The sequence below is a fragment of the Miniopterus schreibersii genome (genome assembly GCF_964146895.1).
Source record: "Miniopterus schreibersii genome assembly, chromosome: 2".
In the NCBI taxonomy this organism is placed as follows: Eukaryota; Metazoa; Chordata; class Mammalia; order Chiroptera; family Miniopteridae; genus Miniopterus; species Miniopterus schreibersii.
In genome coordinates this window covers 16689078-16701960 of record NC_138102.1, presented here as the reverse complement: position 1 = coordinate 16701960, position 12883 = coordinate 16689078, and the positions used below count along the sequence as shown (strand labels likewise).

General features: G+C 43.8%; 1 protein-coding gene across 8 annotated transcripts in view; it reads right to left on the bottom strand.

Annotated features, from left to right (window-relative positions):
* Positions 1-213: 213 nt before the first annotated feature.
* NRG1 (neuregulin 1) overlaps positions 214-12883 on the bottom strand; it is an 882008-nt gene continuing 869338 nt past the window's right edge. For 7 of the 8 annotated variants that reach the window (XM_081129574.1, XM_081129572.1, XM_081129575.1 and 4 more), the window contains 5 exons: positions 8763-8865; positions 7113-7239; positions 4680-4810; positions 3665-3871; positions 214-978 (listed from right to left, as the gene is read on the bottom strand). In XM_081129574.1, the coding sequence (XP_080985700.1) occupies positions 327-978; positions 3665-3871; positions 4680-4810; positions 7113-7239; positions 8763-8865 (1220 nt within the window). In that variant the 3' untranslated portion in view covers positions 214-326. Of the gene's footprint in view, positions 979-1362; positions 1505-3664; positions 3872-4679; positions 4811-7112; positions 7240-8762; positions 8866-12883 lie in introns of all 8 variants that reach the window. The other variant, XM_081129576.1, reaches the window with a different exon arrangement.

The window sequence follows — 12883 nt, the reverse complement described above, 5'->3', positions numbered from 1 at the left end:
GAAGCCAGCGAAAACTGAATATATGGGAGGTTTTGCCGAAATACTGTGGAAAAGCAATCACGGTAACGGTACAAAACTTGCTCTCGACATAACATAACATAAAGGCACCATTGATATCTTTCTCGTTTTGAAATACTGTAAAAAATTGCTACATATGGCACATAACACATTTTTACATACATATATTTAATTTATAAAAGTTTTTTTTTTTTTCCTGTTTTCTATTTGCAGAACTGCTAAAATAAAATAAATTGTTTAATTTAAGGTGGAATACTTTATTATATAAAATAAAGTTTTACAGGTGTATCTATGTGTTGATTTAGGTTTTATACAGCGATAGGGTCTTGGTTAGCGATTACACTCGACAGCCTGGCCTGCAGGTCTTCCTGCGCGGAGAAGCGGCCCGCCGGGTTAGTCCTGCCCTCGGCCAGGCGGAAGGCGGGGGCCGCCTCCAGGCCGCCTGCCAGGGGGTTCTGTATGCCCAGGAAAGGGGTGGCTTCACCTACTCTTTCGTCTTCTGTTTCGCTCTCTGAGTTACTGCTCTCAGCGCTTGTGTTGCCGTCCGTCTCCAGCCTGTTGGCAATGTGGCCATTGGGCTTGGTTCTTTTGGCCCGTCGGCTGTTGGTGAGTTTCTTGGGGGGCTCCTGAGCCGGCTCGTACTCCTGGGTGGTCTCATAGTCTTCATCCTCGGCTATCCTCAAGGGGCTGGGGGGCAGGCTGCCGCTCTCGTGCGCGGGGTTGTGGTGGAAGGAGTTGAACTGCTGAGGGTGGTGGTCATACTTCTCCCGCAGCCGCGGCGGCGTCACCAGGAGCAGAGGCCTCTCTTCTTCCACAAAGGGGCTGACTGCCATGGAGGGCATGGACACTGTCGTGCTGGACACGGGTGGAGACATTTCCGAAGGGGGCGATTTGGGGGAGCTTGGCGTGTGGAAATCTACAGGTGACATACGAGCCGGGGTGGTCATTGCTGACACATACCTGTGTGAGCACAGAATACCCCGCATAAGTGTGGTGGAATAAGAGGCACAGAGTGGGGAGGGTAAGGGGACAGAGTTCACGATGGTATTTTATCAGAGAACAAAGAATCGCTATTCATTTGTAGGCTTCTTGATTTTTACACTGGGACATTCAGCACCCTTGGAATCTAAGGTTAGGGAGCCAAGAGTTTCCTTACAGGAGTACATGCACAGATCAGCTACATGGCCTAGCTCTTCAAAGCTTTTAGGATTTTCAAGCTCATCATGATTTTAAATAACAGCATGAGTCAAGACAAGAGGGCACCAGGTCCTGGAAACCTGTTAGTTTCTAAGGACCAAGGCTCAGGGATTTGTAAGGGAAAGAAGTATTACTTAAATACTATACCTTCCTAAAGGCCAAGGGGTCTTAGAGAATGAAGCCCAAATGGGGAATGGAAGAAGATCTAAGATGAGTTGCTGAGAGCTGGATCTGCATGCATTTGGATCTGTGTGCCTTGTTTCTCCTTAGCTCAGCTATAAGGTTATGTCTTATGAAAAAAAAAGAGCATAGTGACTTACGATTTATTCCTGATAACAGTGTAACACATTTGTGTGCTTTAAATTTTTCCATGAAATGCTATTTCTTAACATTCAATTTTGCAACTATCCATCCCAGTGACCAAGACATCCAAAGGTAAGCCTGAGAGAACCTCACGTTGGCTTCACAGTATGTTCAGTCTCTGGTCTACCTTTCTTCCCAGACTTACAGCTGAATCAGTCTTTGGCTTATCTTTGTAACTGCTCAAGGTTGGCTGTACCATGTTACCTTATGTCATGTTATGTCTGATAATGCTCAGTGAATCTTGTCAAGACATCGAATGCATTTTTTTGAACCATATCATGCTTCCCCCCCCACGAATAAGAAGACCTGACTTGGCACGGAAGCAGGAGATGTGGCTTATTCAGAGTCACATTTCTCAGCTTTTGATAAAAATGTTACCAGTGCACAGCACTAAATGACTCTTTTCTTCACATTGGCATCCTCAGAGTCTAATTTGACATGACCTGTGATGACACAGGACACCCCCATCTGAACATTAGCTAACAGGAACCTATTAACTTTGCTGCTTTTCAGCCATGATTCAGAGTCATATGGATGTGAGATCTAGCTGTGTCTAAAACGGGAAACTGTCTAGAGATTGAAATGCTTGGGGCCCAAGTCTTCAGACTTTTTGCTTTGGGGATACTTAAATTAAGCTCTCTGAGAAATGCTAATCCAAATTCAACCAACATGTAAAAGTGATTTATCTTTTCTCTCCATGGTCTCTAGGTTCAGGTATATTTTGTAGTCCTAGAGAATATCTGAGGTATTCAAGGAAGCCTACCACAGTAGGGGAATGTAAACCTTTAAAGATAAATGTCACATGTAGTGATAAAGAATTTATCCCTAACCTCTTTTTCAGGTTTCAAAAAAGACTGAAATAGGACAGATAAACTTTTTTAATACATTAGGATATAATTATATATATATCTAAGACTAATGTTTTAAACCAGTTTTGGAAAATAACCACTCTTTCATCCAGGAAGAGAGCAACCTTTAATCCATAAAGCACTGGAATACCATTTTGGGATATTTGTTTCATAGAAAGCCCCTTGAAGAAGTGATCAGCAGGTTCTATATGACCTGAAAGCCCAGAATTCATCATCTTCCCAGTCAGAGTGGAAAAAGTCTATCAAAATAATTTCCACTCATGTAAATACCAAATATGTATGGATTTGACATTACATAAAGCTTTGAACAAGTAGTCAAAGATTAGACTGAGAGGACATAGTAAACAGATAAAACCCCACTGGATTTGAAGATAAACAAGTGACAGATTACTGATAGGCTAGAAATGCTGGTTGGGTATAACTCCCAGTTTAGTTGAAAATGGGTAAAGAGAATTTATAAATTCAGTATCCTTATTAAGCAGCTCTTTCAGTTTACTTTCCTCTGTTCTTTGTTTTACCTTTGCTGTAATTCCCCAACCCAACCCAATATCCCCAGAAAAAAAAGCCCAAACATTCTGGAATAAAGGGCCATATCAGAGGCAATATCTGCTTTGAAAACCACCTGTGAAGACTGTCAGACGCAGCATATAAAAGATGTATTTATTCATCCCTTCTTGGAATTTCATAAAAGGGATACTCTATGGTGGAACGCAAGCGGTTGTTCCCCATGACACTCAGCAGTGACATAGCCCTTGATTTGATTTAATTGAGGCTGGAAGGTAAGCAGAGTTAGCACATGAGAACACGAGGCCAGTTTGACCAGAGTGTGGATTACTGGCAAATAGGAATTATAGAAGGGTCCTTATCAATCATTGGTGCCATCTCTCTAAAGTGACAACTGAGGAGACAGATCCCGAGTGGGGCTGAGCCTAAGGTCAGAGTTAGGAACTCCAACTTGACTGCACCTTCCACATCAAATCAATCCAGCTCTTTAAGAGTCTGTTGCCTGTCAGTCACTGGGACGACGTGAGAAGCTCAGAAGAAGTGAGTTCAGTCAAACAGAAAGATGACTTCATCAACTAGGAGCACTCCTAGAACAGGCAACTGCGCCCCTGAGTCTCATTAGAGCAGCTCTCCTTAGGTGAGACCGCAGGTGCCCATGGGGTGCTCTTACTGGGGCTCTTTCTCCTCTGCAGTAGCTCTCCCTTCCGTTTTACCTTTCGCTGTGAGGAGAGTCTCGGTAGGAGTCAGGGGTTTCTCTGGCATGCCTGAGGAAGCTGTTACATTCGCGAGGGCCTCCCAGGCCATTAAGACGTCCTCGTGGGCCCCCAGTTGGGCTGCTGTGCCTACTGTTTTCTACTGACGACATCATGATTACAGAGTGGCTTTCGGAAATGATGCTTTCGGTGTGTCCGTTGCTCCAGCTAGAGGGGAAATGTGAAAGGCAAAGATGTATTTTTTAAAAAAATATAGGCAAAAATGGAAATGAAAGAGAATGATCTGACAAATATTTCAAATTATTGGGATGCATCAGTAGATCGCTTTGACAGTATTGGTCTCAGAACAGAATTGTTAAAAAATGCTTGCTATAGAAAGGATCTCGATTTAGTTTGGTTTTGTAAGGAAATAGGTTATTCATTTGTTCACTCATCCAACACATTTATCAAATGTCACTATGTACTAAGTATTCTTATAATCATTCTGATCTTGAGTGGCTTAGGTTAAGGAAACACTTGCCCGATGAGCTACATTTGGAAGTTTAGTGTTGCTCTTGGTAGCATGCTCTCAGATATTGGTCACCAGGGCATTTGCAAATGTAGGGTTCACCAATTTAACCAATTTCTCATGTGCATTTCCCAGGGTAATTCAACCATTGGAAGAATTCAACTTCTAAGTATTAAATAGCATCTAAGACAGACTTTTCCCAGTGTAGCAATTCAGTGAGTGGTCGGGCAAGAGTGAAGACAACCTCTAAAATGGGGAGCAACAATCCTTGAGGTAGGTTTTATTTTCTCTTGTTTGATGATGAAAAAAATTAAGACTCAAATTTAAACAACAATGAAATGGCAGAGCCAGCTGATGTCAAATCTGATTTTGTCCCAAACCATACATTTAACTATACTTCACTGCCTCATACATGGCTCCTGTCCCTTTCTTAGGCAGTAATGGCACAAGAAAATGTACAAAAATCCATTCTTGGAGAAATTCCATGCAATTGCTTTTTTCCCATACCTGTGACTCGGAGTTTGGGTGACAGTAGTGGAATGATGAGTTGTTGAGGTATAGTGACTGGTGGAAAAAGATGTCTCCACTTCTCTCTCAACAATATGTTCACTGGAGATAACATTTTTAGATACGTATTGCTGGATAAACAAAGAGACATAACTTGAAGATCCATGTAAATGAAAACATTAACATTGTCACCCACAAAAAAAAATCTGTTCTAGTACACATGCTTCATAATACATTTCATTTCTCCAATGGCCAGATAGCAAATCTTATCCTGGCCTACTGTGGCCTTTAGATTCGATAAATGGAGCTAAATAAATCACTCTTTGGATGTGCCCTCAATGTAGGTCCTAGAATCACAGCTACATATTATCAGAAACAGACCTATTTTTTCTGTTTTGTTTCCAGTTGATAACATGGCTAGACTTCGATGCAAATCTCTGCCCAATATTCATTTCTGTCATTGGTCGTTACAAGTAAAAGAAGAATTTGTTTCAAGTCTCTCTACTTTGGATCTACCTCCATCTTACCATTTCCTAGTGCCCATGTTGCCCAAATGATATCACTGAAGTTTTTAGGTTGTCAGTAGTAAGACTAACAAGGCTACTGAGAGATTAGAAGAATGTACAGTAGTTGTCCAGGACATACATCTTGAGAAAGCACATGATACATAGGGAACCCATATGCAGTGAGAGTGCATTTTACTTCATTTTTGTCACCAAATCACAGCTATTGCTGCCTCCTCTCAGTGAGAAAGGCACATTCTGAAGTTGTTTCTAAATGCTATTCGTATTTATACCAAATTAAGTTAAATAAGAGGATAAGGCATGGGAAGGAATACCCTTAGATACAATAGAGCACTTTGTAATCTGATGGGCTGTGGGCACTAAAAGAACCTGATATATTCATGGAAAACCCCAAAAAATTCAACGTGAATTATGCTTGAAACCCTAACTGGTTCTCTGAGGCGGAAGGTTATTCCATGTGGGCCTCCCTGGGACATGCAGCTGGCTCGTTTTAAGGAAAACGTAGCGGTGTCAGACATAATGAGCTATTTCCAGCCTGGGTACCGCTTCACTCTTGCTCCTGGAAGGCAATCCAGGCTCAGGGAATCTAATGAAGGTAATGTTTAACAATTATTCAATGCTCATTAAATGCCACTGGGCTGTTTCTTACAGATTCTCCTATTTGATGCTGAGAAGAACTCTCTGAAGTAGGTGTTATTTTTAGGCCTGTTTTCAGAATGAACAAATAGGGTTTAGAAAGGCTAAAGCCTAAAGTCACACAGCCTGAGCCGTGCCTGGAACCCAGGCAGTCATTCTGCTTCCTGTATCTTGTAACACTCGTAGTGGCGGCTTATAGGTGTGTCTGTCGTGAGTGTGTTTATCAACAGTGCAGAGCATGCTAAGGAACACTGGTAGGGGGAGGAAAGCAGCCGAGTATGGGGATGTGCTAGCACCTTACTCTAGCAGTCTCCTGAAGGCCTTTGCCAGAAGCCTTACGAGGGGCTTAGTAACTACTAGCTCTGGACTTGGCTCCACGATGTATTTGCTCCACACACAATGTAACTTTTTCTATAAGATAGAAAATGGCAGTGCAATATAATCTTGAGCTTTGCTTACAAAAAGCCAAACATCCGAGAGAAATGAAGAAAACAGGAAGTATATTTCGAAAGCCAGGAAAACTGAGTCCAGCTCTGGCCCTTATCTGTGAAAAAGGGAGGTTTGGAAGATGCTGTCGAAAGACTTTCCAGAATCTAATAGTCTATGACTTAGTTATATTTAAAAGCTGAGTGCTTGGTAAATTTTAAACAAAATACTTGAATGGTTCGGGATAGATCTCATCTGCAGGGTGCGACATCACGTGGAAAGAGTCAGGGAGTAGGAAAGCATTGTGTTCTTCCAGTTGTGCTGAGAAGCAAGTTTGATAAGTCACTTGACCTTTCCATGCCCTAATTTCTTCCTTTGTAAATCAGAATCAGCAGATCGCCAGGCACGGTGAAATGCCTCTGCTGAAAATCACTCTGAAGCCCTTAGCTCGGTTATCAGCACTAATCAGTTATAGGCTGGAGTAGCCCTCATTTCCAAATTATAAAAATAAAACATTTCCTTCTGATTCTTGTACCATTAATTTCCTCATTTCTCTTTGTGTTTTTCTTTTCTTTCTTCCAGCCATGGCCTCCCCGCAGAACAAACCCAACGTTATTATTCCAGCCCCTTAATGAACACTTTAGAAAAGGAAACGTGCTGGTTTTACAGTAACCAAATCCACTTTAAAAAATGTTCCCATTATTTTCTCCTGGCAAAACCTTGGGTTCCTGGAAGCCGTGGAGATTAATGGCAGCAGCTAAGAGCCTAAGAGCTTTAGAAAATAAACTTCAAGGTGCCTGGACAGAGGAGAGATGCTCAGCTTTTCCACTGGCCAGAGTCAACATACATTCACCAGCTGCACGCTCTCGGGGGGTGGGTTAGGGTGGTGAGGCCCGTTCGCGATGTTGACCATGTTGTTTCGCTCGGACCTAAGGCTCTGCCGAAGCCGGTCGTGGAGCTTTTTCCGCTGTTTCCTGCAGATGAAAAAGGGAGCATTTAGTTTTTTCCTCTATTGTTTACATGTCTTATTTCAGTCAGTCCTTTGTTTCACCAACACGTAACTCAGGCAGTGGATGGGTGGCAAGGGAGGGCAGAAGGACGCGCCCCTTCATCTCAGAGTCTGCCTGTGGCCAACGGGGAACCACCGCCCCGTCTCAGGACACAGACGTGAGACGCCGCCTGGGCTTCTTCCAGGGGTGAAACCCGACGGCTGAGAGACGGCAGAAAGAGGAGAGGCGATCCTGGGCCGACACCCCGCCTTCCCTAGTCCACCCATCTGTGCCTCAGTCTTACAGGTGGCCGTTTGTCTTAGGGAACAATTTGTGCTGTGCAATGGACAAAGCTGATTTCTTATAATTTTGCCTGTTTGCCTTAAGAAAATGCAGTCAGTTTTGAGTCTGTACATTACACATGGTGCGTGTGCATGGGCTGTGCTGCACATGAGTGTATGTACATATTGTGCTTGTAGATTTGGGCACAATTGTAACGCGATTCCACTCTAGTAACACTTTTTTTTTTGGTCTAACTAGGTAATCAATATTAAAATGTCTAAAAAGGCTCGTAAGGATGACTCCACGAAGGCTTATCTCTGTCGCTTACTCAATCCTGGCACTGAGTCCTGGGGTCTTAGGAAAACACCATCCATGGTTTCATGGTAAGAAAGCAACTGTCCCTGTTCCTCAGGGCACCCTTCAGATCACAGTAATATCCTGTGGCTGGTTTTGGCCAGAAAGTTTATGTGATGAAGCAACGGAACAATACTGTTAATATTGTTTTAGGCTTGAAGGGGAGGTTATACGTCAGAGAGAAAGTGGAAGGAATTCATGTCACAAAGTGATTATGTTTGTTAATATGGACTCAGTTTAAAGGATCAAAAACAGTGGACACAAATCTGTTTCAATGTTTTCCCTTTTGTTCTTTCAAAGCAAGTTTCGCCTGATTTTCCTCCCATGAGATTCCTTTTGTACATCTCACGCTCGCGGGCATCTGAACTGGAAATTTAATTAGACTGAATTAAAAAATAATCAGTATAATGGTCAGAATATGGCATTTCTAACACCGCCACACATTTCCTTTATCTTCTAAGCGTTAGTGCAAATTGCACATGTCCTGAGCAGTGTTGGACAGGCACACTTCGGGCACCTCCCACTGTCCCCTCAGGATGTTGTGGTGTGTGCACCCGCATCCATATGCGTGCACATGCACACGCCTAGCCCTGTCTGAGCCTGGCCCCCCAACCCTTTCTCTGGTCGTGGGGCAGCGGTCACTCATCAGAAGTCTTCCTAACATTTTCGCACAAATAGGCAGTGCTTTCTAACTGTGTGATTAGGAAAGGTGCTTGAAATGGATGACTCAGAAGAAAAACGAAGAGAGAAAGGCCCCCAGGGCCCCTCTCCCCTGTTTCTCAAGGCTGGGCTGTGGAGGCGGGAGTCTGCACGGCGTTTGCAGGCTACACTGTGGGTGCACCCGAGAGGGAGGCCCCGAGGGGGAGGTTTACTTGGTTTTGCAGTAGGCCACCACACACATGATGCCGACCACTAGCAGCGCGATGCAGATGCCCGTGATGGTCAGCACCCTCTTCTGGTAGAGCTCCTCCGCTTCTGGAAAGGGACAAGAGCAGATGTCACCAAAGGCCCAGTACATGTGCCGGGACTTACAACTGAACAGTTGGCATGCTGCATGGCACTGTCCATGGTCACAAGAAAATAAACATGTGACGATTCATTACTTTTGCAGACATACTGAAGGTCCAGCATACTCTGCACTGCTTTTTGAGCATGAACAGCAAAGCCACATGGGGCCATTGACAATAAAAAGTAGTATGCCATAATATTACTTTAATTATACTCTATAGATACATATGTATTCAACTAGCAAATCATAAACATTGATTATCAAATAATTACTTGTTTGAAACTGTACTTTTTATATTTAAAAGAATCTCTGGCAAACATCTCTTGCAAAGACAACAGGAATCAATGCCAATGAAAGGAGCTGGATCTGGCACCACGGTACCTTCCTCTCTTCCTTTCTCTCTCCACCCCCAGTCTCTTTTGATTTCCCAGCTCTTGTATATTCCAGTGGTCTTTACAAAGAACTTTATAACTTAATGAAATAAACTCAAACACATTTGCAAACATGAGCTTGGCTTGTAGTTATCAACAAAATTGGTGCAGGATCCCTATGATTTCACAGTAAAATGCGAACGTAAGCCCCACGATGTGGAGCAGCAAGGCGCTGTATCAGAGAAAACCCAATACGATGGGTAGGACAGCCCTGGGCCAAGGTGAGGATTTGTTCTTCGGAGGACAATTATTATTACTTCACCAATTGTACTTAGAGACCTCGTCCATCTGTATAAAGGAACTACTAGCAAAATAGTGTGTGATTTGGAATAAATTATATGTTCCTGCAATGACCAACATGGCAAATCAGCTAATGGAGATTACACCAAGGAAGTGTGATACTTAGAACTAAAGTACTATTGTACCCCAAATGCAACCAGTCTCTTATGCACAGAAGCCTTTCTATTTGCAAATCAGTATTTGGGGCAGACAACTTGATTATATGGTGGGTCAGGTTCTTAACAAGATTGGCTGACTTAATGGTGAACCCGATTGCATGGGAGCTGAGCTTCCAACCAGTCTAATGGCACTCACTGGAAATTAGTCTCCAGGTGACTGAGAAAGAAGCGCAGCCAATGTATAATAAGCCGTGTAAGCTGTACTTGGTTTTCTGATTAACAAGCCGGTCCGGTCAAGAACTGGGGAACATTTTACAAATGAGCACCTCCTATCTGGACATCAGCGTAGGGCCTTCTGAACATTGTCAGTTTACATTCTCCGTCTCTGTGACCACACCTCTTTTCTCTATTGAGAGAGGGCAATTCGCAGGAAGCTTTCTTGAAATGAAAAAGTGTGTTTTAATTTCTATGATACAGCGGACCTTATCATTAAACAAAACACTTCCTACAAGCCAAGCCCACGGTAATCAAATTCCAGTTAACAGGTCAGGAACTTTGTCAAATCAAATTAATAGAGCACTGATTATTAACAGGGGGAGGCGGAGGTGGACAGGAGTCAGTGGGTAAAAGACTAGAATGCCGCAGATTAGACAGAAACAAACGCGAGGGGTTGGAAGTGGAAAGGAAAAACAAACCGAGAGGACAGACAGACTGACAGAATGACCGAGAGAGGGAGGAAGTCAGGTACAAGGCAAAACAAGGTTACAAGTGGAGGAGTCATCTGGAGTCCCTGGCACAGCATGCCTGATACTAAGGGAGGAAAACAAACAAATAAAAGAAAACCAGAGGGAGGGAAGGCTCAGGTAGGAAGCAAAGGTGGGTGCAAAGTTGGAAGGGTTACCCCATACAGCATAACGCCTAACCTAGGCTGGCCGGCACGTGGAGGCCGCAGTTAGGAAGCGAAGCAGCTGGGGCACTGCGGTGGAGCATATTTTGTGCAGCAAAAGTCAAGGGAGGAGTGGAATGTGAACGCTTGTGTGTTAACTGCTGGTGTCTGCTGCCTCCCCTCCCCCATAGCCACAGGGCAGGGAATTCTATTTTATGGGGTGCTAATCTGGGAGCTGGTGCCCCTGGAGCCTCCTCCTTAGCCTGGCATCCAGATCAGTGCTTAGCTGAAAGGCCTAAGCAGCAGAGGCAGTGCCCGTTGGTCCTTGTGGGTGGGACCCAGGACACAGAGCTGGGCACAAAGGCTCCTTCGGTTGCTGAGAGCTGGTTAGGAAAGGGGAGTGTAAAGCTACTGCTGCCCAGAGAATGAAGACCCTGCCTTCAGTGTGCTTTTTCCGCTCACTCTATTTTTTCTCCTTTTAAAATGGCAAGCGTTTGGTAGCGTTGACATTTTAATATTGTATCTTTAGAAAAAGATTGGGAAATTGCTTCTGCAAACTACAAAAATGGGACCTATCCACGGAAGACACAGCATCATGTGTGCTCTCGGAGGTTCTTTTGACAAGTTTTTTGATTGTTGTTAATGGTAAGAGAATAGATTGACCTGGGTCTGTGAACAGGGCCTATGATGACTCGCCTGTTCTTCCTAATGTTATGTAGGAAGGCACATATTTTCCAGTGACATCAGTGATGGAAATAAAAGGGCAGCTCCATGAAGGTCCAGGGGTAAAGCAAAACTGCTAAGATGAACCAACGAACGCCAAGGCCCACAGAATACAGATGTGGGGTTCAGATTTTGCATTTAAACCAGCATTTACTGAATGCCCTAAATGTTTCTCATCTAAGTTTCTGTTTGATTTTCCATTGCTTTTCTAGATCATGTGGGGCCCCCACAATAGGAATGTGTTAAAAAAAAATGCTTGATGAAAAATAATATAAACAATGGTTTCTCCCCCTGGTTTTTCCTTATTTTTTTCCTAGTGTGACAGGGTCAATGGGTAACAGTAAATTAGAGGCAGCTCTGAAAAAGAGAAGCCCTCAGTCCACTGGCAGATCTGCCTTAATGAGTGGAAACGCTGCCGAGACCTCTGCTCTATGGTTTGGCTGGACGCACTCAAGTGACTCAGGTCCGGCATGTTTTCAGTATGGTCTGGCCAGGCCAGGAGACAGAGGCCTTGTCTTTCTCAATTTTAATTGACCTTTAAGATCTGACTTTCCTTAAGGGCGGACCGTTCTAGCCTTGGGACTGTGGAGCCTCTGGAAGAATTGTCTTTATGAGGCACCGAAAACCAGCACAATGTGCCTTCATTAACCCTTAAGACCTTGCTGAGGGGGAAGTGGTGTAGCTGAGCTATCCTTTACCTTAGTTCATTGTTTGAGAATGAAATAATCAATTCTACAATCAGACTCTAAAGTGATAAAGTAGGAGAGATGCTGTTTGGGAGATGAAGGGAGGTGATGCTGGGATGTTTTTCCTCCCTGCAGGAAAGGCCAATAAGCCTTTTTAGAAGTGGGTCGGTTTTATCCTGGGAGGAGTAACCCATATAGGTAACTCCCTTCAAGTAAACGACCTGCCACTCAAGTGACACTGGTGGGCCCTCTGTTGCCTCTCACGCTTGGGAGATGTTCTCTGATGTTCAAAGGACCACATATAAATGCAGGGGGTTTCTCATAAAATGAATAGTTTCCTCTTGGAAGTTTTTTGGAGGAATGGACAATTAGCAGAGTTTCTATTCCTGCAACTGCTCGAGCCTGCCACAGTCTCGTTTTCCACAAATTATGGAAAGTGCATTAGCTGTCAACTGTGATGCTATCAGAAGACGAAAGAAAACAGCAGCTGTGGGGTGCCCTCCCTACATGATGTCACCGACACCAGCTGGATGGGGGCAGATACTCTGTTAATCAGGACACTGTTACCCATGACCACAGTCCAGGGCTGTGTGCAGTGCTCAGGAGGCTGGGCCTGCAGGATGGAAGCTAGCAGGGCTTCCCCTCCTCCCAAGACTGTCCTTTTCTAACTAGGATGAAAGCCTTCAACAGGAGCATGCCCCAAATTCATATGCTCATAGGAGATATTTGATGTTTACAGTGCTTGATCACTTGTCTGGATAATCTTAGTGACTCATGTTTAATTCTATTAGCACTAGAATTTTCACCTGAAACAGTACAAGGCTTATTTATTTCTGTTTTATATTTCCTTGCTCAGGAGC